This window comes from Manduca sexta, chromosome 10 (assembly GCF_014839805.1).
Source record: "Manduca sexta isolate Smith_Timp_Sample1 chromosome 10, JHU_Msex_v1.0, whole genome shotgun sequence".
In the NCBI taxonomy this organism is placed as follows: Eukaryota; Metazoa; Arthropoda; class Insecta; order Lepidoptera; family Sphingidae; genus Manduca; species Manduca sexta.
The window spans coordinates 7917638-7943180 of record NC_051124.1 but is presented as its reverse complement, the minus strand read 5'-3'; the positions used below and the strand labels follow the sequence as shown (position 1 = coordinate 7943180).

Here is a 25543-nt window from a genome sequence, read left to right as displayed (position 1 = left end):
CAAAATAAACAATCAAGAAATAATTTGTCAATTTGACATTTAACGCGCGCGTGTTTCGCGGTGACCGGTGGCGTGTTCCAACCATTGCTTACCAATCTTAGCATACCAAAAAAGGCCCCTCCTTCAGCCAAAGGCCTTGAGCAATTAGTTCCATGTGCGATGCCGAAGCATTGTGCCGAAGTTATAGGCGGCAATGTGCAAAGATTTGGGAATAATTTCATTACAAAATAAACTTTAGGTCTACTTGAAAATTTCAAAGATCTCTAATATTATCAAAGACTTCAAAGATTAATATCTTTGAATATTATCATACCTAGTGTTGGTTGTAAATTAAATGATCTGTATTTTAGAAGATGCGCGTAATCAATAATTTTAATGAGGTTTTCATTACGACATTAACGAAACAATATTCAAATGATAAAATAAAAAAATAAAATAAAATACTTTATTTATCACGTCGGCGAACAAAGTTGCACTTATGATACGTCAAAACAAAGAATAAGAATAATTATTATTTCTAAACAACTATTAAAATCACTTATATAACTATGGAGATTTTAAATTAGGGATAAAGTTTATACAAAAGACTAGGTACAAAAGTACGAAGTAACCAGCTCGGGCTGGCAAGTAGGGGGAAATAGAAGGGTAACGCGTCGCGATCCTCACCGGTGAGGACATGAGCCCTAGCCTAGCTAACCTACCAGCCTTTCACTAGCTACCATAAATATAAAACAACCAAAGTAAAGTGCAGTTAACGTACCGTTTTGCTTCGGAAAGCGCCTTGAAAGAAAATCAGAGCTTCCGAGCGAGGAGCAGAAGGTGCGTTCGGGTAAAATTGGATACGGGGTAAGATCGTATAACGAAAAAATATCACGAATCTATGGTTATTTTTTTGTTTAAACTATGTAGACGATTACGGTGTCTCTTTTTGCCCCACCCTGTATACCACAATTTATGCTACGACCAAGAACGGGTGCGCTATGTGCATTGAAACAAAAAAGGTGGATTTCGCTCTTCTTAACAGTTTTGAGACTTCTGTTTGATTTTATGGACCTTATCATACAAGCATTAGAAGCGTTATTAGAACGGAGTCCAAACTTACCCCGCGAAGGTCCGATCTTTTCTAAGGGTTTTAAATTTCTATACAGATATTATCATCTATTTTTAAGCTTACACAGAGGGAATTGGAAGATGATTAAATTATCACATAGAGCAGCATTAATAATAACCAGTTTCATATATAAAATGTTGGTATCCCTTAAATATTTTATGAGAAACAAAATATTTTCGAGACTTCTCGCAACACACCAAAAAACCGTCCGAAATTAGCCGAACGCACTCTTCTTAACCCACAAAATATCTTCACTCGATACCAAGTACCTTACTTAACATGTTTTAAAAATTATGAGTCGTACTTAGATAACTAATTAACAAAAAAAAAAATGTAAACAGCTGAAACCCGACTACGGCAAAATGTAGCTCAAAAGCATGAAATAACACAATGATGTCCATTGTCCAAGTTTCAACTTAATCGTAGTCGTATTTTCATTATGGTATTTTCATGATACCTTTAGTAGTTAATTAATAATTATATGAAATTAGAAGAGACATATCGCTATAATGAATTATTCTTTGAGAGACTAAAGGACATTTAATTTTTAGTAAGGATACGTCATGTTTATCTAATGTCGAATTGGTATCAGACACAATATTATTAAGCAACGTAAATTTAAGCTAAATCAGTACCTTCAACGAGGGAGCCATTAAATCCTTCTGGGTGGTGTATAGAATAATATCCTTGACGACATCGACAAATATACGAGCCGCGTGCCCAGCCGGCGCGGCGCGCACTCACTTCACGGTTCGGTCTATATTCACACTGCAATAAAAATATAACATGAAGACAGACATTTGATAATAGAGTATTTTGCTAGTGGCAGGATACATCATATCCGCCCGGATAGCGACAATCGTACACAAGGTGTCAAAACCCGCCACAGTGACCCACGTATGTTGCGTTCTGTGACCAGCTTGTATATATCCGTTTCCATAAAGCCGGTATAATTGTGGCGGCTGTCAAGGGATAATCATCTCTCGTCAGTCGACATTTTATTGGAGCCCACTCCGCTGACCATCAAGTACAGTGGGGTTACTATGCCGTGCCTGTATGTAAAAAAAGGTTACAGAGTTAAAACTATTTGGACTGTTTGTAAAGTAATTTATCATCGGTAATTTTCCTGAAGTGGCCTCACAGGATAAAAATAAAAACGATCACGTCGTTTTATTTTTTTAGTAGTAGTGATTGTCTCAACAGATGGTGTGTGCAGAGGACCGGCGTCCCCCCTACCTGCCTCTATGAATTACATTCTGTATAAAAGTTCACGTACGTTCACGATATATTCACGTCTTTTCAGCTCCGAACGTTTGAAACAGTTTTGTATGTTTAAGAAACTTTGGCAGCAATACTCATGCATTGCTATTAGTTCAAGCAGTTTTAATACAGTCTACAGTAGTCAGATTAACTTGTGAAGCTATATCCGTGGCTACAACTATAAATAAGCGACGAGGAGGATGTCACATTCATGGCACTTGTTTTGCAGTCTACTCTTTTGATTTTGTTTTTTAGTAGTTTGCTTGGCTTAGGATGTATGTTATTTGTTGGAACATTCTTATATTTAGTAATGACTATTCCATTAGTTAGAAAACTTGAAATTTATTTTGTTTTATATACATGTTTACGTATGCGTATGGGGCGCTGTCGAATTCTACGCAGCGACATAGTGAATTTGTTTGCGTTAAAATGTATTCAAAAACTTACATAAGTAGTTTCATTGGGACATTTATGAGTTCCATGGAATGAATATATTTGGTTGTCGTTTTCATCTTCAGCTATGTCCTCGCATTGGTTTATTTCCAAACTAGATATGTCTATGTCAAGCGATACGATGCCTTTCAATCTGGAATTAATATTATTATTATAAATTTGTTAGCGTTATTTGGCAATATTTACTACTAACAACTATTGAAGCGTTAAAATTCTAAACATACACAAGGTTGCACTTTATATATGTTTTAGTAGCAACTCTGCGAAACCGAAGGTATGTAATCGAGTTCTTACCCACGGATGGTAGAAACAGGGACAGTATAAGAAAGCAGCCATCGTTTAGCTTCACAGCTGTAGTAGGGATAAGTCCACCATCCCTCCATAGTCGCACCAGGGGATGACGGCATGAACTTCGGAGAACGTAGCGTGTCACTTTCGTGGGCAGAAACGTACCTGCGAATAATATAAGTAGTTATAACCAACGAACTTTGCTTTATTTGCACTATTATTGGTTGAATTTTGATTTAAGTGACGAATATCGGTACTTATAAAAATCTCAATAAATAACAGGAAAATCCCTGATTAATATAGTATTAATAATTTTTGGTCATCGCCCACTGAATGGTCTGCGGTTTTGGCATCAGTCCATTTTGTTAGGTTTATTGCTTATTATCATCCCCATTATTTGCATATTACACCATTCGCTTACGAGTTTTCCAAATGCGCATCATTGAACACTATATTATTATATCCAACCCTATGTCAGTCCAATAGAAATAATGTAAATGGTTCAATAGATAAATTTACATCAAAGAGACAGTGAGGTGAGAAAGAAAGTAGGTATATAGAAAATTTAAAAATGGCTTCGAACAGTTAGAAATCAGATTACATACATTTTTTATTGTGAGTAAGTACTTAAACTTATTTAGTACAATATTTAGTTATTTATAAATTATTGCAAAAAGAAACATACCAAGGATATTCAGGATCAGGCGGCTTTTCCAACTGTGGAGACACGACAGCTATAGGCTCTGCAGATCCATATCGTTCCCACGCCACGGCACTGTTCACCACTCCATCGGACCTCAAAGCTAATGCACGTGACCCTACTGCCCGTTCCGTAGGACTAGCTCCCATCACTAATCCTTGAGAAACTGCCATAAGAACCTCTACAAAAGAAATAGTTTATTAGGTATAATATATATCTAACTCAGATGTTAACACAATGTTCAACAAACAACAAACTTGTATAATAGATACTGTGCTAACTTAGTTTAGGTGAGTTACTCGTGTGAAGTGTTAGAGAAAAGCGTTTAAGTTGATTTCACGTTGAATTTACGTTTAATTACTGGTATGCTATTGTAAACGGAATATGTATATTTAGGGTGGAAGAGAGTTCCGTTCCTGACCCCGAATTTGATATTTTGAGACAGCATAATACTACTATAATTTTTTATTGGGAAATATCTTTAGGCACGCTCACTTAAACAGCTAAACGCTTGTGATTGGATTCAAGTAGGTTCCAATATGTGTATTGGAAATCAAATCCCAGAACGACCCATCCTTTATGCAAGCTTGTTGATACGGAAAGCGATATGCCCGCCGTTAAATTCGTGTTCCTATGGCGAAAGGCCAAATCGTAGACGAAAGATCTTTGCATTTTAATGAGGACTGCCAACAGAAATCTGCTTGGCTATATGTGAACAAAATAGTTTGAATAGCTTCATTAACACTTTATAGTTTGCAGATTGGTGCCAAGTGAGCGTAAACTGCGGAATGGGTGCCGAAGTTACGTAACACCTACCTACTACATAAATGCTTCGATGTTGATTTTGAAAATTAAATCCACTTAACTATGTGGATTTAGTCTTAGTCGATATATTTTTAATCATTAATGATTTCGAATACATATATCAAAATATATTTGAAATTGAACATTTATACTATACTTGACGTATATTATGTACTTCAAATAAACAATGCGCAAGTAAAGTTAAGAACATTGTTAAAGCTCTTGAAAATAGGAATGGAAATTGTACTGACCAGCAGTTTCCAGTCCAAGTTGGTGCAGCAGATTAGCGGCGAGGTCTGCCCTGGCTCTCGTGGTGTCCCATCTGGCGGTATGCATCGGAGCCCGTAGGCGTCCATACCGGTGAGTGACGCACAATGCTCCAGTTGCGCCGGTCGCCACCGCGTGCACAAGCCGTAGTGATGATTCTATTTCCTCCTGTAAACGTGGTAATAATAAGGATATTGTCTTGACTTTATTTGTAAAGTAGCTGATAGAGCTTTAGAGATAGATAGATATAAGACCTAGGAAATGCATCTATGTAGATCCGAGCCAAGGGTACGGAAGAAGAATATTATGCGTTTAATAGATTCAGAATTCAAATTTGGATGTTTCATTGTAGCTACAGCAGATTTAGCTACAATCTGCGTACTTCCAGTGAATGTCGATTATGCATTGTCTACCCGACTGGAAATGGCTATTGTTTACGAAGTAAAATACTCAGCAGAGTGAGTCGTTCTGACCTCTGACAAATTGCGTTTCGCATTTAGCTACTAAAAAAAACTCCTAAACTGAGGTTTAGGAGTGGCGGCGTCCACCCAGAGTAGTACCCAATCCATATTGCAGTCATTTTAACATTAACCTACATAGCAATAATACTTAGGTATGTAAAATCCTCGATTTTTTTTTAATTGTTTATCAGATTAAGTATTTATTTATATTTATGTTTTGCATTTGCTGACATTTCTATTTATTTAAAGGAATTTCGGTGATAGGTATGTGTGCATGAGTTGCGTATCTTATTATTATTTTTGTATAAAAAAGAAAATTTATTGATCGTTGTTCACCTATTAATGTATTATTTATTTTTATTTGAATAATTTAATGATATTTGGGTTTTCTGCTCAATATCAGCTCGGAGCCTGGAATATGTGGCCGATATGGCGATAGGCTCGCTCGATATCACATCCTGGGACGGAACACACTCGGCGAAAAGTGGGTGCCCTGGTTGCACCAACATACAACATATAGTATACCTATTGATATAGATGAATAGGTATACTATATGTTGTTATAGACAGAAGAATCCATCTTTTATAATAAATCCAAATATTCAATGGCTACAATAGTTTAATACTTAGAGTGTAATCTATAATCATCCTTTTAAAAGTGGATTTTACCTTTTAAGCATAACTCTTTACAATCAGTTTAGTACAGAATGAATCCAAGATTACCCGATTTCATTTTGCTTTTTTTCTGTTTCGTTATGTTTCGATGTTGCACATTCTAGTTATATTTTTCCATCCCAAGCAACGTAGTAATTAAAGTATGCGTACATCAGAGACCAAAGAATTCACGTTGTCAATGAGTTTAGATTTATGTTAAAAAGAGATAGCAGGTGAGAAAGAGATGCAAACAACTATTTCAGTTAAAGTTTGAACAACGCCCACCCGTCATAGGAATTGCCGAAGTATTGATTAGAAAGGATATTTGCGAAATACTGTTAAACTTTTCGTCAGCTTTAATTAAGTCCATTGGGTTTTAGATAACATTATCGGTATTTCATTTAAGATTATAATGTATTTATTTTAGTGATAATACATTTTTGATAGGCATTAGTTTTTATCTTTTACAAAGAATAATACAAAGTTACGTATATGAATAATAATTTTGGTTTGATCTACAAAACAACTACATAATATAGCTATGCAGTTTTTGGACATTGAAGGTTATTTCTAAAACATAAATTTGTACCTGGTAATCCATTTGCATTATTGGAAAAAGATTATGTTCCTATGAAGCTATTTATCGTTGAGGGCTATAGGTTTGTTTTTTATCTCGTAAGTGGTCACCAGTCCCGGATCTTGAATTTTTTGGAGGCGGGGCAAATGGATAATGCCGCCGCCGACCACCTATATTTTTAGCATTGTTATCATCATCATCATCATTCCGCGCCCCGCGGGAAATAATTTATGTGTGTAATGTTCTGGATGTCTCAGTAGTCAAAGTTTGGATTTGCCGCCCTCTGAATTCGCCGCCCGGGGCATGGGCCCCGGCTTGTCCCCCCATAGATCCGGGGCTGGTGGTCACGGCAAAATGATTTCTAATATACATTGTATTTCAATTTCTAATGCAATACCCAGTTGCGTATGATACGCATACGATATACATTTCACTGAAGCTGGGGTTTCATTTGAAACAACGTTGGCTCTAATTAAGACAATGGGCAGGGATGTACGATTTATACGAGCTGGCATATGTAGCTGAACGCTGAACATACTGCAATATATAGTCATAGATAATGTAACTTTGATATACATAGGTAGATTTTAATATCTTAACGACATATTGCATTTTTGTTAGTATAATTTTTTGATAGAACTCTATGATAATCTAGTTTTTCCGCAAATGTTTCGTGCATAAAGTAAGTCGATGAAGATGACATAATTGTTTGTGCGACAATGCCTTTTTTAAGTTGTGAATAAAAATCACAAACAATATGTTATATATATAGCTGTTTACTTTCAATTAGAGCCCAACGGCGACCCCTACTGTTAGTTACGTATTAGCAACTTGTCTATGCCTGCTGAATTTTAATCTTTTTAAGGGATGAGTTTCCAAAAACTCTCCCTTGTGGCCGAATGGTGGCCTATATGGTCATACCTTTATAAAAGATCATGTAAATAATTTTAGGCTTCTAGACCAGGTTAAAGCTGTTTTTTTTTCAAAGAGCGTAATACTATTTTGTATGTCATTGTTGACAATTTTATTACGTACATTCTCTGTTTTGAAACATAGGGAATACACAGGTTTTCATACTGTCCTGTATTTTCGAGAAGGATTGTGGACTCGTGAAAACAAAGCCTACATATCCGTTTGGTATCCTGAATAAAACGACAATGTCATGATATAAGAGAGAAATGTTTATCGAAATTTCGTGCGTATTGAAATGTTACTCAAATGAATATTTTCCTTTCTTTTACCTTATATTCATAAATCATACGGTAATTCTTCGGTGTTTTGACATCTGTCTTCGAATGAGGGCTTGAAAGGTTATGTAGGAGCCAGCGGCATGTGTGTAGGTTTCTTAAGAATATTCGCCATCTGTTGATAAAGTTGACTACATACCAGATGAGTTGTCATCTCCTATGTTTTTGATAATATATTTTTATGGTCTTGGCAAGGTGATCCCTTAGTTGTAGAGTAGGGTCTAAACGATATCGACTGATGTGAAATGATTACCCCACGTCAGTCGACATAATCATGCCGATAGAAATGAGGATATTTAAATACATAGTCAATGATACTGTCATTAGACCGATGAGACTAATAAGGGATCAAACATTACATAAATAATTGTTATATTCTTTAAACAGAGGCGAAAGCAGGAAGGTTTATTTTTTTTTTTATCTATGAGTACTTATATTTGAAGTACTGATAAGTGCCGAGACAATTAGCAATTAAAAACTACAACTATAAACAAATTTAATGAAAAAAATAAATAAATAATAAAACATTTTGTAGCCTTTTAACCTATAAAATATTGCAAGTTCCACTGTAGCTACTTCACATATGCGAGTGCGAGGCATCGTAAATTCACGTTTTTTATTTATTTTCAACGACGTGGGGTGTTCAAGAGTACTTTCAGTTTATATAATTAACAACCGTCTATTGAAATTCATAGTATTGAAATTCATAGTATGTGAGTATACTAAACGTTACTTCAATTGTATTTATATAAGTAATGTTGTAGAGAACAAAAAGAAATTGAATCGATAATTTTGATGGTTATATCATAATTTAACTGTGAACAGATGGTTTAAATTTCGATATAAAAGGCAGAAAACTGTTAGTTTTGAAAATTGTATTAGCTTAACATTGCATTCATACCCAGTAGAGTGCGTTCGGCTAATTTCGGACGGTTTTTCGGTGTGTTGCGAGGAGTCTCGAAAATATTTTTTTTCTCATAAAATATTTTAGCGATTCCAACATTTTATACATGAAATTGGTTATTATTAATGCTACTTTATGTGATAATTTAATCATCCTCCAATTCTCTCTGTGTAAGCCTTAAATAAATGATAAAATCAGTATAGAAATTTAAAACCCTTAGAAAAGATCGGACCTTCGCGGGGTAAGTTCGGACTCTGTTCTAATAACGCTTCTAATGCTAGTATGATAAGGTCCACAAAATCAAACAGAAGTCTCAAAAATGTTAAAAAGAGCGAAATCCACCTTTTTTGTTTCAATGCACATAGCGCACCCGTTCTTGGTCGTAGCATCAACTGTTGTATATAGGGTGGGGCAAAAAGAGAAAGCGTAGCCGCCTACATAGTTTAAACTAAAAAGTAACCATAGATTCGTGGTATTTTTTCGTTATACGATCTTACCCCGTATCCGATCTTACCCGAACGCACCTTATAGCAATAATTAAGGTCCTTAATTATGGAATGACGGACACTTTTGGAATTCCATACCTCAATAGGTACCCTTATAGGATCACTTTTTTGTCCTTCCATCCGCCTGTCTGTCAGACGATTTTTCTGAGGGACACGTAAAGATATCAAAGTAAAAATATATGTCGAGAAATCGATTCTATGGTCTCTTTCAGCTGTGAAATATTAATCTTGTAACTCAACGTAATCAAAAGATGATATGGCTTTTTATGTTGCATATTTTTCACGATTGCACAAGGAAAATGTATAGGATACTTCTCGTTGAAGTTTAGCAAGTCGCAATGTAGCAGCATTAGTAAAGAAAATATCTGAAAACCCTAAATATATACTTTTATAACAAATAATGAATTTACTTTACAAAGTTATCGTTTGTGGTTGGTGCAAGAACCGTGTCTAGGGATCGAAAAGTAAAGTCAAGTTTGTCAAATTTGCACCTTTATTATTATACATAGATATCTTAAATATTAATTAATATGGAACCCTTGGTGCGCGAATCTAACTCACACTTGTACGGATTTGTAGTTTTCTTTTACTATCTCTTGTATGGAAATATTTTTCTTATGAATAAAGATTATTAAGCAATGTTTAAACTTATGGCTGTTTGGTTACTTTAGCTATAATTTAAATAAATGAAGGTTCGGAAAGAGGGAGAAGAAGTTTGCATAAATGCTACTCGTCAGTCGCTACATAAATTATAACCCAACCAAATACAAAGGTCATGCTCTAATCTATGATACCAAATAAATGATATTAAAAAGAGTACTATGTATAAGCCGGTTAATATGATAATTGATTAAATTTAATTGAAACTTGTGAAACGAGCCATCTACTTATTATTGTTAACGTCCTTCCCTATATTATATAAAGCGTTAACTATAAAAGGAGAAGTAATAAGACCCACGTTTAAAGAAAAATAAATATAACAAGGTATGCGTACGTGCGGAGACAATAATTTCCTTTTCATAACGTAATAACTTTAACAATATACCTCGTCTGAGCACACAATTATATGACAAAGCATATATTTCTTTGGCCGGTATGACGATTTTTTCTAAGTATAATAGGTAGATAATGTCAGATTACCGCGTCCATATTTTATTTGACCTCGCTGAACCTCGCATCTTTAACGAATGCTATTTAATAATCTCACGTAGATGCTAATTATCAATGATGATGATTTAGTTATGATGATGACTTATTTATTGGTATGTTACAAACTTACAAATGGGTTAGACAGTCATAGCTGATGATTACCAACTGTACTGGCTACGTTACAGGCAGTGGCGGTCCTAAACAACGCAAGGCCCCAGGCGAAAGTAAAAAGAAACAGACGCGAGGCCCCGGGAAGTTTAAAAAAACGTTCCCCTGTTCTAACAGTTTCGCCGGTAAGAACGTAAAAAAAGGTACAGCGAGGCACCGCGCGAGGCCTCTGTAAGCGCGAGGCCCCGGGTTGTTGCCCGGTTCGCCTCCGCCAAAGGCCGCATCTGGTTACAGTTTATATAGATTTTGATGAAAAATTAGTAATTAAACGGATAGCTTCGGTATTCCCGGATATTTATCTGATTGTCACAAAGTGCTATAAGAAAGCTGTTTTTTATATCTATTTTTTGCGAAATAGCAGTACTACCCTGTAATTCACAATTGTAATTTAATTTCTATCTTTCGCACTCACAAGCACATGTCACAAAAAATAATACAAGCCGTGGATACCGCTGCAAGTTGCTAATTAATATTTTATAATTCCATTATTATTACTAACTGTATCTGTATTGTTGGTTTCTTAAATAAATAAATTATAAACAAAGTGAAAACCCACTATAAGGGCTTGATCAGGTTAGCAAATTTAAAAAAAAAGTTTTTGTATCGTAATAGGAAACCATCGCTTACAATTATCCCGCGTCAGCCCTCGTCACGTCCCGTCAAAAGTACCATTTATAACTTTTGGATGGTGCTATCTATTATAATTCTCTTTGGTACTATCCGATTGCATAGTGTATACATTAGTTTATTGAATAGTATAAAGGCTGTTATGTGATGGTAAAATAAATAAATATATTATTTTTTATTAATATAATTAGGTCAAATAAATATATTTGAAGGAGATTATTAAATTTTGTTTAGAATGCAGTATTGAAAAGGACATAATATAGATCCGTGCAATCAACAGTTTTCTTAACGGCGAAGATGGCCATCCGTCTATTGAGGTACCGCTGTCTTAAGTGAGTGGGAGAAAATTGGTGTAAGTGTAGTCAATGTTTCGTTCCTGTTTGAAGGACATTGTAGCCAGTGTAACTACTGGACATAATGAGACTTAACATCTCATGTTTCAAGATGGCGAGCGCCGTGGAACACAAAACAAGACTTTGTAATCCAAAGTGTTGGATGATATTTCTACTTTTTATGGGCGATTGTATCGCTTACCATCAGACGAACGGCAAACTCGCCTCATCATTCAAAGCAATAAAAAAAATACAAACATTTCGGTGATTCATATTTATTTATTTGGATAAGGATTTATATCTGAAAATGCTATTTGTTCATGGTTATTCATCAATATTTCTGTAACCACCCGCTTTATCAACGATGACGTCTATCTCCTCAGTGAATGAGATAAGTGTTTGTTCAAATTCGAGCCACATTTGTCGTTAACGAGTTTTGAACGAGCTGCGCTGAGTCTTAACTTAATTATCTCTAAACACTTTAAACGTCTTACCGTTTGGATAGAAATACGATTTGTATTATGAACTTAACGTGCTAAATATTTACTGTGTTAGGATAGCGAGTTGATGTAATATTGATATCAAAATTTATATTGTGGTTTTTTTCTAGAATTATCCTTAATAGGGAATACGCACAGAAGTGTGAAATTTTATTCGTGAACCTCTGGCGTCGGTCAGCACTAAGATAGTTTTTTGGAAATTCTCCTCGAAAGTTGTTGATGTACCAATGCAATAAAAATCCATAACTTATCGCCAAAATAGTTGCCGGCTCTTTGGGAAATATACTGTGGTTAAACGGTATTCTCGAAGGCCCATGTGAAAAGCACACTTTAATTCACTCAAGGTTCCTTTATGACATAATATCAACGCTGTTCTAGAGTGAATATTTAGACAATGTATCTAACTAGTCTCCGCTAGCAGCCCGGCCCACATTAATAGCTGTTCCCGGGATAAAAGGTAGTCTATGACATGAGGGGATAATGTTGTTTTCTATTAATGAATTTTCGAGCAACAGCTCCAGAGATAAACGCATTTGAACATCAACTTTATAAATAACAGTATACATAGTTTAGATTTCAAATTGAAATTTTAGTGTGTTACGAACACATGGCTTAAAATTCAATATTATAGGGCGTTATTTGATCAAACGCGTACAACCAATACATAGGCTGTATAGGTAGCTCGCAAAAAAAGGTAAACTGAAAATTGTATTTGGTTCATCGAATTTCGCAGTTTTGTGGCGTTTATATTCCGTTTTACTTATTCGAAACCTTTTACGTAGGTGCTAGATGTTTGTATACAAATTAAATACAAAAAGAGCGTGAACGCAATCAAAGTTAAAGTCTAACTACCAACAGCAGCGGAATCGTGTCTGTTTATTCAATCCGAGTATTTCTGATTGCGTCGTATTCTCTGTGATTGCTGTGAAGTTTTAAAGCTTTGATTAAAAAGAATCCTTACTGCGGTAAACTTCAATTCGCAATAGAACGATGCTACGGGGAACGAGGAAAAGTAAGACTTCTGTAATTGCATCTGCCAGTACTTTAGTACACGCAATTGGTTTGCACTTTGTATTTTGTAAGCGTACCGAATAAAATTACAAGAAAGTTAGGTCAGAAATGATCGCTTTAATAAGTTTACCTAGTGGCAGAATATGTAACAAAATTTGAGAGCTTTAACAACACACGAGATTATAATTTCAAATTTATGCATAAAATGAAAATTTAATACCTTATGCTCACGTAAAGTGAACGGGACTTTAGCATATTTTTTAAAGTTTGGAATAAGCTCAGCGCCTGGTTTATGAGAGGTCACCTTTCTTTATAACAGGTATAGGTTATAATTATTGATATGGATTCGAAGGACTCTCAACGGTAATCAAGCTAAATGTGTGTACAACACTTCATAGAGTGTTACTCAAGAGGGTTCGACCTCGCTGTCTGCGTCAGTGAAAATACTCGGGGTGTCTAGTAATTACAATTATTGTTTGGTGGTTATAGATATATCAATAATTGGGTTTTTAAATTTATATTCAAGGAAAGTAGGATTAGTAGCATGACTATGGTCTTTAACAAACCGGTTGTTTTCTTACATTCACATTTAAGGTTTGTTTTTATAATTTGAAATTAGATGTAGATACGCAAAATCGATCTAGCCCACAAAATGCCACTTTGAAATTGTAAAGATTGAGTTTTAATCGTATTTTTACTCATTGATATTTTTTTTTATATTTTGTTAATAAAAAATGTTCAAATTAACATATTTTGACTAAGATGTTTTTACTAATGCAAAATAATAGACCTTATAGATTAGAACTAATTTACCTCACTCAGCTCATTTTTGCCCATACTGTGGGTTTGATTCTTTTTGCTTATCTACGTCGAATTGCAAGTCAAAAGTTATGAAGGCTAAAGCGAGCATAAAATTATGTTATAAACAATTTTATTCTAAGATGCGGTTTAGGACACTTTTTCTTATAGCACAGAAAAGTGACTTCATCTGATGTTTAGTGAAGGCCGCCCAAGACAATCGATAGCGAAAGCTATTGTATTTCTTGCATGCCGTCTTGTCCAACTGCTTCATGATTTGCTTAAAGGGTCTAGTACTGGAAGACATAAACTTACGCGATATGTAGTAATGTTGGCGGCGTCTGTGTGCGGCAGCGAGAGCAAGGCGAAGGGCAGCAGCAGCGCACTGGACATGCGCCGCGGCCCCCCCATGACTGAAAACCATCCGTGCGCGAACGCGCCTTATCTGTAACCAATTATTTTTGAATTTAGTGATCAACATTATTTGTGAACAGAAACCCGTGGAAAAATAATGGTTGGTTAAAATATTGATTAGTATAATGACAACTTAGATATTAGCGTCTATTTTATGGTGTTAAGGCCTTAAATATATTTTTTAATCTGCCTTGATATGTTCAAAGAAATTACGTATCTATCTTGTTAACCCTATATGTCATAACATATAAGCAATGTTCGTGCTCCTGCATACTTTAAAATTTAGTCATTATTTTTGGGGAACATGTAAATTGCCTTCTTTATATGCACATACATTTAAAAACGTATTATCAAAGTTGATTCTTAATTTGTTCTTTCATGACAGCAATATGTGAGGGGTGTAAAGTAAGAGCTAATAGAAAAAATCGTTCAAGATTACTGAATATGTTTCGTAGCGATTCACTGATAAGCCAATGTTGACTGTAGGTGTCGCGAACTTCTTACACATGATGAAAAACTAGAAGAGGCAGAAGTTACCAGTTACATTCTGAGCTAAAAAATGCATTAAGGCGACTTTCAAAGCATTAAAAAAAGATTTAAGATGTGACCTGAGGACAGAATGTAAAAAAAAATAAACAAAATAGGCTATTCACGCCAGAAGTGAAACAACAAAAGTGACATGTTTGAAAATGTTTCACCTGTTCCAAGCGGTTTACAATGACGGAAAAGCGCGGCAATAAATTAAAAAGAGATGCCCTGAGGCTACTGGGTTTCCAGGTCACGCTGTAGAGTGCAACGACGCGGCCAGCCACCATTCCGTATAGTTCCACGCCCTACATCAGGATTTTAGTCTTTAAATCTGTTCAACCGTAATGTATTGACAAAGTGTGAACACTTAGGTGCGTTTTGACCAACTATAAACATTCAAGTGTTCTTTTTGTACGCCGTGAGGTCACACAAGGCGCATCACGGAATTAAATTAAGTAAATTAGAATTGCATTGTACTTAGTACGTATTTTGGGGATGGGCTCCTTTATCTATTTACCAATCCGCACAAGCCCAGCGTGATGGACTAAAGCCTAATACCTCTCAGTATTAGAGGAGGCCTGTGCCCAGCACTGGGATAGTAAATAATACAAGGTTGATATTATTAAGGGAGTTTTAGCATAATCAACATCGGTCGAAAACTGGCTCGTAGAAAATTGCATTGCGTGCAGGGGTTGAGGCATGATGCCTTTCTACAATTGTTAACGCTAATGTTATGTATAAGAATAACATATCTTAGCGATTGACTTAGACTATTACCCCCTTATCTCTTATTTATCTAAGGACGCTTTGTTTATCTGACAGCTTGCTGTTTGTTCAACTTTGTTTATCTAACATCCAACTAGATTCAAGTTGTATCTCAATATTAGCCAATCACAACAGCCCTATGACTACGTACTGTGAAGGCTGCCATGCCGCCAGCACTGAGAAACAGACTTGTTATTACAGCAATGCTCCGTCTTAGATAAATAACGTCTATGAATAAGGTTTAAGGGTAAGTGTTTATGATTGTACAAAAGTATCTTGGCTAAAGCCCCAGGGCCCTTATTCTGTATGATAGTGTAAACGCGTAACGCGGCCGTGTCATGTTATCTTCGAGAAATGTGCGTGGAATGGTATTATGTAAGCCAAATTTCTATAGTCCTAAACATGATGCGTTGTGTTACGCGCTTGTTACGCACTGTTAAAATAACGTGCGGGATAGAGAATAAAGCCCCAGGTGTGATTAGGGTAGGTTTACGATCGTATGATGTTATGTCCTACAATTCTCTTAGGCCTTCTTCATGTATGGCTATAATAAAAATGGACATTTAATAAACTGTTAACATTTATTTGTACTTTGTATATAAATACTGAAATATAAGTAGTAAGTACACGTTATAAATAGAATATAATTTAGATCAGGTTTCTATTGTTCACATAAGTACTTGTTAATTGATAGTATTACTAATGCACTTGTTTGGTAAATAAAAACAACCACCTGTCATACCATTGTCGATAGCTGAAGTAATTAAAAACTCGTTAAAACGATGCAAAACTTTCCCATTCGGTTCTGTAAATAAAGGTTTAATAGACATAAGACATTACGCTTTTATTTAGAGCTCCAAGAACTTTAAAGTATACATTATGGTAAGTACATTTAAATTATAGGTAAGGTTTTTTCTATTCATTTTCTTTATTTTATCCCCGCATACCGCTTTGTAAAGGTTTTTATTACTTAAACAAAAAGTTTTAATGTAACATTACATCAGTTGTATAGGGTTGGATTTCATGATCACTTAAATAAAACTTTGAATTTTATTCGTGCTTTTAATCAAATAGATGATAAAAATATACATTGAAATAATCATAAATGTTCGGTCATAATATTACTTCAGAGACCTATAAATTGTCGACTTCAGTTAATATCCTTAAAATTAAATATACGCTTGCTCGATACAGTATATTATAGTGTCACTCATCGTAAGTGACTTTGCTTTTTATTACGCCGTAATAAAGCTTATTTTTTATTACTCCAAGGTAGTCGTAACCTACTGTTCAATATCTATGGAACCTCTACCATGTTATTGGGTCTGTATCGGGTTACTTTACAAAGTAAACATTGGATATTTTGTTGCTAGTTTTTGTTTCAGAGCATATTTATTTCGTCAACCTATCTCATAGGCCGATGAACACCGCTTAAAATGTAAGCCAAAGCTTGGTGAAAAAACGTCTAACGCGGAAAATATTTAGTTAAATTTTTAACATATTACTCATATTGCTGGCGGTAGGATATATTTTATATCCAGCCCGAGGGCGACCACCATACACAAGGTGTCAAAACCCGCCATAGTGGCCCACGTAAGTGTGTCGCTCTCCGGGATCAGTCTGTGTATATCTGGTTCCAGCAGGCCGGCATAATTGTGTCGACTATCGAGGAATAATCATCTCTCGTCAGTCGACATTCTATTGGACACCACTTACCAATAGGTGCAGAGGGGTCACTATGCTGTCTATGTATAAAATAAATTATAGTTTTAAAATAACCATCGTCTCAATGCCTTTATCATATTAGTTTTTACTGTTTTTTTATAGTATAATTCATCTACATTATTATTAGTTTGGTGATTTTTATTAAATATATTTAGTTATTGTGATAATTCCAAACCATAGCCATAATATTGCTATTTAAAAAGTAATATCGCGGTGTTTCGCGTGATCCGCCCGTCTAGCTGTTGGCTATTTGTGAAACTGAGAGGTGGTCCGTACTTTTGTTTGTTTTGCAAACGCCAGCATTCACCAGTCCATCTAGCCACGATGAATATAAATTATACGTTCTATTTTATGTTTCATAGTTGTTTTTCTCTTAAAATATTATGCTATATTAGTGCTATGATTCTATAAGTACCTTAAAATATTATATTGCATTCCCAATTATATTTTTTACCGAAAACATTTAAAGAAATCGTGTTGAAAATATCAGCGCAACTAAAGAAGTAAAAGATACCATTTATTAACTAACTTTACCTACGTACCCTCAGCTGTCCAATATACCAAATATTACTATTCCTAAATGCGGCTATTTCCAATCGAAGCAAGGTTATACTAAAAATTAGAGGTACCTAAATAAATGGACTCCAACTTCACACTGACTTTTTATTTTGTAACAAAAAATATTGATTGCCTTTAATAATGTATTTCATAACGCATCGACATAATTATTAAGCAGAAGATACAGTAAACATTTACTTACTAAATACCATACCTGTTAAAAGTAGATAAATAGATTTTTGTTTACAGCTAAAACAGATAGGAACATCGAGTTCTATGTTTGACTACAAAAACACTGACCAAGGGCTATTCAGACGGCCGACTTTAGAGATACTCATTAAATAAATCCTAAAACTCAACTCCGTGCCTAGTGAAAGTGCTAAAACAGTGCATTTCTCGCCGTGGAGAGAAAGCGCGATGTTACAACTTTGTTGGAAATGTGCCCACGCTGCTTAGGGTTTGGGAATGTTTATTTTGTGTTTGTTGATGGTTGAAGAAGTTCTTTCTTTAAATTTGAGCATTTCTGGTCACTGATATTAGCGTCAAAGAGAATAGCAACCATCGTACTACTACTGACTACTGTAGATTTTATGAAGTCTCGCGTGTGGTACATATGTTCTAAGGTATTGTGTTTCTCGGTGTAGCAGTGGTGAAGGGTGACATGAAGCGACAGGGTACCCGACATAACATATAGGTACTACTAATATGTATAAATGCGGTTTGCAAATCGTTCTAATCATAATTAATCTTACACAACTTACGATAGGGAAGCCAGCAGGAATTAAGTTATGTGGACCCTTCGCCTCTGCAGTGTAATACAGTCAGCAAGGCATACTGGCAACTAACGAAAAATGCACGTTTTTCTTCTGAATAATTTTTAGACTTATTATTATACTCGCAGTGAGGTCACAATTAAAATGTTCTAATAGAAATGGTATCGGGTCGCTAATGATCTCAACGCCTTGGCAAGACTCTTACGGCGGTTTTCTATCCAAATGATTTCACCACTTCAGGCCTCCACAGCGCAGTCCTTCTATTACCCAGGTATTACTCAACACTTATTACCAACATACTGTATATAAAAAACATAGTTAAAATAATCTTTTATTAAACAGACTTTGTATAAATATTTTTTTGCGTTTCTTCAGCGCTTCGAAAAACACCGCTTTATATTAAAAATGTAATGTAGCCAGCTGACATGTTTTCACGACCGTATATTAGCGAGTTAAAATTGTAATTACACTGCTAAATTTAATTGTTACAAAATGTTAGTTCACTGTTTCATATTAAAATGTGTACTTTCAATCTTTCAAAATTACCGAACGGGGTTAAAGGGTTGAAAAACAATACAGCATTTTCCTCAAATATTATATTACTAGCTTCCGCCCGCAGCTTCGCCCGCGTGGATTTCGGACTTCAAAAATGGAGGAGGTGCTCAATTTGTCGGGATGTTTCTTTAATGTATGGTGGTATGCAGGTGGTCCGATTGTCCGGTCAGGGTCTGATGATGCGATCCTGGTGAAATCGAAGGAAGCATATAGCATGATTCAGTATTCACGCGTGATGGCTTATTATTAGCGTATTTCATGTATAACTTTGGTGTTTCTATACCGATTTCTATGATTCTTTTTTATGGAATATTTAATAATGTTAACTTTTTTAATTAGGGATGACTGAGAGTGTAATAAACGTAAGAGTAGACAAATATAATGAGAAAGCTTCGAACTGCTAAGCTATCGGGAGTTACACGTGTTATTGTGACTCAACCATAAAAGATAGACATATGCTGTCGTGGGATATTTTTTACATAATTTTAAGGAGAACATTTCCGTCATACATGATTTCTGTGTAGCTTTAACCATTAAGGTTGCACACGCGACGGAAGCTTAAAAAATGGAGTAACTTCTCCCGTTTTCCCAACATTTCCCTTCACTGCTCTGCTAATATTAATTGTAGCGTGATGAAAAGTAAACTATAACCAGCACAGGAGTATGACAAATAATTGTACCAAGTTTCGTTAAAATCCGTCGAGTAGTTTTTGTTTCTATAACGGTTATACAGACAGACAGACAGACAAAAATTTTACTAATTGCATTTTTGGCATCAATATCGATCCCTAATCACCCCCTGATAGTTATTTTGGAAATATATTTCATGTACAGAATTGACCTCTCTACAGATTTATTATAAGTATAGAAGATATATAGAAGATTAGATTTATGTAATTTATTAGATTAGATTATTATTGTACAGGGTCATTTTGACATTGCGTTACTAAGTTAACCACCACCACCACCACATAGGTACTCGTCTCCACCTTTGCTGACATTGTGCCAAAAATCATCCATTAATAACTAATATTTTCGCGAAAAATCCTGAAAATAGTTTTATGATGTTGCCGCTGTAACGAATTCTTTCAGAGTAGTAGTAGTGGCATTAGGGCGCGTAAAATTAAAATTACTTTTTATTAATATTCATTTTGTTCGAAACTAATACTTTTTTATTTTACATCTACTGCTCAAGTAACTTATTATTTAAAGTGTTATTTGCAAGTAGATAAGTATGTGGTTTCATTTAGTAACGCAATGTCAAATTGACCCTGTATACAATTAGAAAACCTATAACTATAATAAGGTACAAATGCAACAAACTAGCGCCTAGTAACTGACATGACCTTTTGAATTGACATCAATAATAGAAATTTTTCGCTCCGTTCGCATGAAGTCCCGGGCCCGCGGGAATAAAGCCTACCTCGGGACTCGGCCAGTGTATCACGTTTCCACTGTGGAAGTATATTAAAATCGCTGAAAGTATTTTATGAAATTTCCTGAGTTATTTAAACTTTTTTTTTCCTCAAAGGGATTTCGTGTTCGACTTTTTTCTTTAACATTTATTTTACGAACTTATTTATTTGTATGATTCCTATTCATTTGAGATTAAAATATTTGGTGTAACAAATAGTTATTTATTCATTGTTTTAAGACAATCATATTATAAGACTTAAGTACACGGTATAAGTAACTGACAATATTTTAAATGCATTATATTATTGTGCACTCGACTGGGGACCACCGGTTATATTGAAAAATCCCCCATGCCAGTTCGATTTAGTAAGTCACTTTACAGCGCCGGAGTCTGGGATTTGGCGAAAACTGATGCAGCAAGACAGGCTATCATTCTAGCGACGTTCGAGAGCCGCAATGTCTTCCTTAGTATTCCTACTTTGCCTGACTTGTTTAAATAGTCTTTGTAGATGGTGATGATGTAGATAATAATTTTGGAAGTGGTAGAATTCAGGAAGCCCAGGGTGGTACCATTATCTCGTAGAAGACCGACCTGAGATGGCAATAACGTGGTGCGTTTTATATTGTGAGATTTCTAGAAATTCAAACACTCGACACTCGACGCATTTCTGTAAGCTTTATTCCTTTTTCTTTTGTGTCTCTACGATTCTTCTGTTATTTTATATGCTTATAGACTGTCGAGATGCCTTAACATCAGCTACATTAAACATACAAACATTAGATTCAAAATATCTACCAATAATACTCCTCAAATATTCAATGTTAAAACCCATCATCTCTTGAGACATCGGATCATGCATGTTTAAGCATTTCGATAAGGGCAAGCACGTCTTTGCCTCAGCGATAAATCAATCATTTTGCTACAGGTGAGTAATCGAGTAAGGGGGCTCGTGCGCGAATATTTATACCAGTCTGTAGAAACGGTATTTGTAATATTTTGTCTGTTTGAATAATAGATTCTTTATTAGGTTATCCTTCATAGGTTCACCACATTGGTCTTATTACTGTGTAGTTATTAGCTTATGTATGAAGGTATTTGTTGTAACAAAATGTGTAAGGGGTTGCCATCTCACAGTGCGTACACACAAAAATTTATGGAACATCAATGTGATTGTCTAATTGCTTTCTATTCGGTTATATTCTGCAAAAATAAAGTTTAGTCTATTGTAATCACACGTCGGTACTTCAATAGTTTTTTTACTAACAATAATATTGTAGAGATATGTGTTAAGCAGCTACCTAAACCACTGAAACTATAATGTTGTGCGAAAATTATATTTTCGATAGAGTAATGTTCTGGTCAACTTTTTACAAAGGACTGACTCAACTACCTCGCTACCATGTTAATACTTTTACAAATTATGAAATCAGCAATGTTATAATTTAGTAATAAGTTCAAGGATACTAATTAATCTATAAGGTGATAAAACAGATTCGTAATTATAAGAGGTAGCATAGCATAATATAGTATATACACATAGATATTACAACTTTGACTTGTCGGACGACCAACACCTCAGTCCCTTCCGAGACCATGAAGGCTGCAAAGTCCTCGAAACATCGGGAGAAACTAGTATTATTTCAACTGTTATGTAATTGCAATATTATAATTGTCGAATGACAACTTAGTACTATTGATGCTTGTTAACACATACATACTATAGACAGTTTTGGATGGACCATTTCGAAAAGAACTTCCTTACCATGATACTATTATTTTTCCAACTGTGTATCGTACAATAACAATACTATCGTGTTTCAGTATCGACATATTGGCGACAGATCTAAACAGTTCGTCCCGCGAAGCTATTTTTAATCTTGTACCTTTACAATCGCCAATGCACCCGTGATTTTCTGGCATTGCTTTATGAGTAGTGGAAACCATTCACAATCAGATGACCCACACGCTCATTGCCATCTAAAAAAATTCAAATACCGATAGAAATATATCTAAACATATCTAAATATGGAAGCGGGGTTGACCTAATTCATTACGTATTTATCCGTCAAAAATGAATTTTAAGCGAGAAAATATCACGTCAGCGAAATCAATGCTCGGCTCTCGGTTACGGTGTTTTATGCTTTTTTTTATCACGTTCCCGTTCTGCCTCTGTAATTTGCACATTTTTTTTTGTTATTCGGATGCAATCTCATGAAATGTAAGCCGAAGTAATAAGTCAGATACGCGCTGAGTAAGTTTGTTTTTTTGTAGCCTTTTTGACATTAACAATTTTGTCATAATATTTGTAAGATTTATTATTTCATAATAAACTACATAGTTTACTTGAGCTTGTATTGTAATTTATTGGTGTGTTTAAACTATATTGACCATTTTCAAAATCCCCGTTGATCTCTTTATTAGATTTTTACTATTTGATAATATTGATAGCTACAATTTAAAATATTTTCTAAGTGCAACATGTAAACGGAATTCGACTGGTATTTAAAAAATAATGATTCAAGACATCACTTTAGAAACATGCTCTTTCCATATAAGTGGACTGCAAAACCTTAAACATATACTTTAAATTCAACATGTTTTCATATCCGTTACTGTATACACCGCGTCTTCAATCTCCGCTCGATCTTTATCATTGCAGCAAACACGTGTAAATACTCGCATGAACTAGAAATGTTCGCTGTATATGCCCAATACTATGGTTACTTGTTATCTATACTTTAACTAGAGTTTCATTACATTCATCTCCATAGCTTCGCTCCAAACTTTCTTACACTTTAAACCTTAAAACTGATGTATGATTTTTATATTCACTAACTTAAGCGACTTAAATCTTAATGTATCCTAAAGGCTAGACGTTGGCATGTCATCAAAGACTGGGCTCCAAAGATTTAATTTGAAACTTGGAAATGCTTCAGGCGAAATGAAAAGCGCGGTGTGGACATTACACTTCACAGTTGGAAACTCTAATCTAGGCGGCCATGGCCACTCTTCACGCGCCGGCTTGATTTATAGGATTTGGAAGTTATACTTCATCTTCTCAAGAGTTCATTATAGGTGGTAGGTTTTGAGTATGACTAGATTCCTAATGTTATTATACCTATGTATCATGTATACACATAATATGGTTAAAATATAAGTAGGATTTTTACACATGTCTTTATTACACACACACTCTCACGCCTTCTATATCCGAAGGGGTAGACAGAGGCACAAGTGGTGGAACCGTATTCCGCCGTTTATGTTTCGTCCCATGATATCATAGGGAGCCTATCGCCATGTCGGGCATAAATTCCAGAAATCGTGCTGATACAGTAGAAAAACAATATCACTGCCCAACCTGAGGATCGAGACCCAGACTTCAGCACTGAACTCGTACTGTAATACAACAGCAACACCGAGTCAGTCTTTATATCTAAACAGAATTTTTAGAAAAACAGATCTCATCTACAAAACACGAAATCATTAGAGAATCCGCCGCGTGGTTACTGAGCGATTTTTCTGTAAAATAAACACGCTCTAAGAGCATATATTAAATTTCTTGCCGAGCGATTAAAAAAATATACCGTGTTTTAATATTGGCACAGTATGTGATAAAATTAATTTTGTCAATAGCGATACCGAAACTTTGTAACGTAAATAGTATTTAGGTCAAGTGGTCGGTTATTGCGGCCGATTAACGTATGTCCATTCCTTTAATTGTGCTTGTGTAGAGCTGTTATTTCATAATGGTTCCTATAGAAGATGTACATTAACAATTCTGTTGTATTTGGGAATTGTTTTAATTTAAAACGTAGAAATGGCCATTTTAATTACAATTACTAGAATAACATATTCCGTCATGTAAGCCGTTTATGTTTACAAATATTTTGTTGACGCATTTTACTATGCTTTAACAATAATTTAATAAAATTTAGCTATAATTCATAATAACAACATAATTATTAGTAATTTGTATTATTATTCAAATGACCATTTAATAGTTGTGTTTGAATAGTAATTCGGTGAGCTCACTTGGAGCCGAGGTTGCTATCGATATGGTAACTAACTACTGTCAAACTCGTACTGTGCGGAAGTTGGAGTTTCCTTAACTTCTGCTGACAATGGATTTTTGGTCGAAACTGTTCCAGATACTAAATATACATATATTACATATACCCAACAAGTCTTAAGTTTTGTTGTAAAACGTAGAATTTAGTACGTAGTTAAAGAATACGAATTTAGCCGAAATCGATGTTTTAAATACACATTTAAGACATCAACAGGATTTTTATGGATTCAAATAAATCATTTCATTTCATTTCAATACACATTCCTGGCGCAGTCATAGTGTATGGGAAGCAGAAGAACCTTTAAACATTTTTCAGATATTTTTACTCGTAAACCTAACCTAGTAATTCTGATACCGTAAGGTTGTTTTTGTGTGCATTTACGGTGCTGGCAGCCTGGATGCTTTGTCGAATATTTGGGGGTAGCGATTCTTACAACTTACTACTATGTAACTTTTATATTTTATTAGCTTATTATCCACAAGCCATTGGTTTAACTAACCTTGTTTTATGTATGTTTCACCAGTATGATTATTTTTAGGGATTTCTTGATTACAAATTTCACATTCTTTACTTTTTTTATACAACGAATTCCGCAAGTGCCTTAACTGCACCTGGAGTTAATTGAACAAAAAAACACACAGGACGCATTTATCCCCGAAGGGGTATGCAGAGGCGCAACCAGGGCACCCAATTTTCGCCAAGTGTGTTTCGTTCCATGATGTGATAGGGGGCGAGCCTATCGCAATATCGGACACAAATGCCAAATTCTGGGCTGATACTGACTGACCAGAAAAACCCAAATATCACTTTGCCCGTCCCGGGATTCAAACCCAGGACCTCAGAGCGCTGCCGTACCGCGCATACAACTATGCCACTGAGGCAGTCAATTATCGGTGTTAATTGAAGCCTAAAATTAATGTG

At 35.2% G+C, this 25543-nt stretch overlaps 1 protein-coding gene and 1 long non-coding RNA gene across 2 annotated transcripts in view; one reads left to right on the top strand and one right to left on the bottom strand.

Moving 5' to 3' along the window:
* The window catches only part of LOC115448293 (probable G-protein coupled receptor CG31760), an 82943-nt gene that overhangs the window by 9164 nt on the left and 48236 nt on the right, over window positions 1-25543 (bottom strand). The window contains exons 3-8 of the mRNA XM_030175686.2: window positions 14133-14262; window positions 4868-5051; window positions 3798-3993; window positions 3119-3277; window positions 2819-2957; window positions 1747-1879 (exon numbers count right to left, since the gene is read on the bottom strand). Of these exons, the coding sequence (XP_030031546.1) occupies window positions 1747-1879; window positions 2819-2957; window positions 3119-3277; window positions 3798-3993; window positions 4868-5051; window positions 14133-14228 (907 nt within the window). The 5' untranslated portion in view covers window positions 14229-14262. The remainder of the gene's footprint in view (window positions 1-1746; window positions 1880-2818; window positions 2958-3118; window positions 3278-3797; window positions 3994-4867; window positions 5052-14132; window positions 14263-25543) is intronic.
* The window catches only part of LOC119188905, a 70455-nt gene that overhangs the window by 4842 nt on the left and 40070 nt on the right, over window positions 1-25543 (top strand). The gene's annotated exons all lie outside the window — the stretch shown is intronic.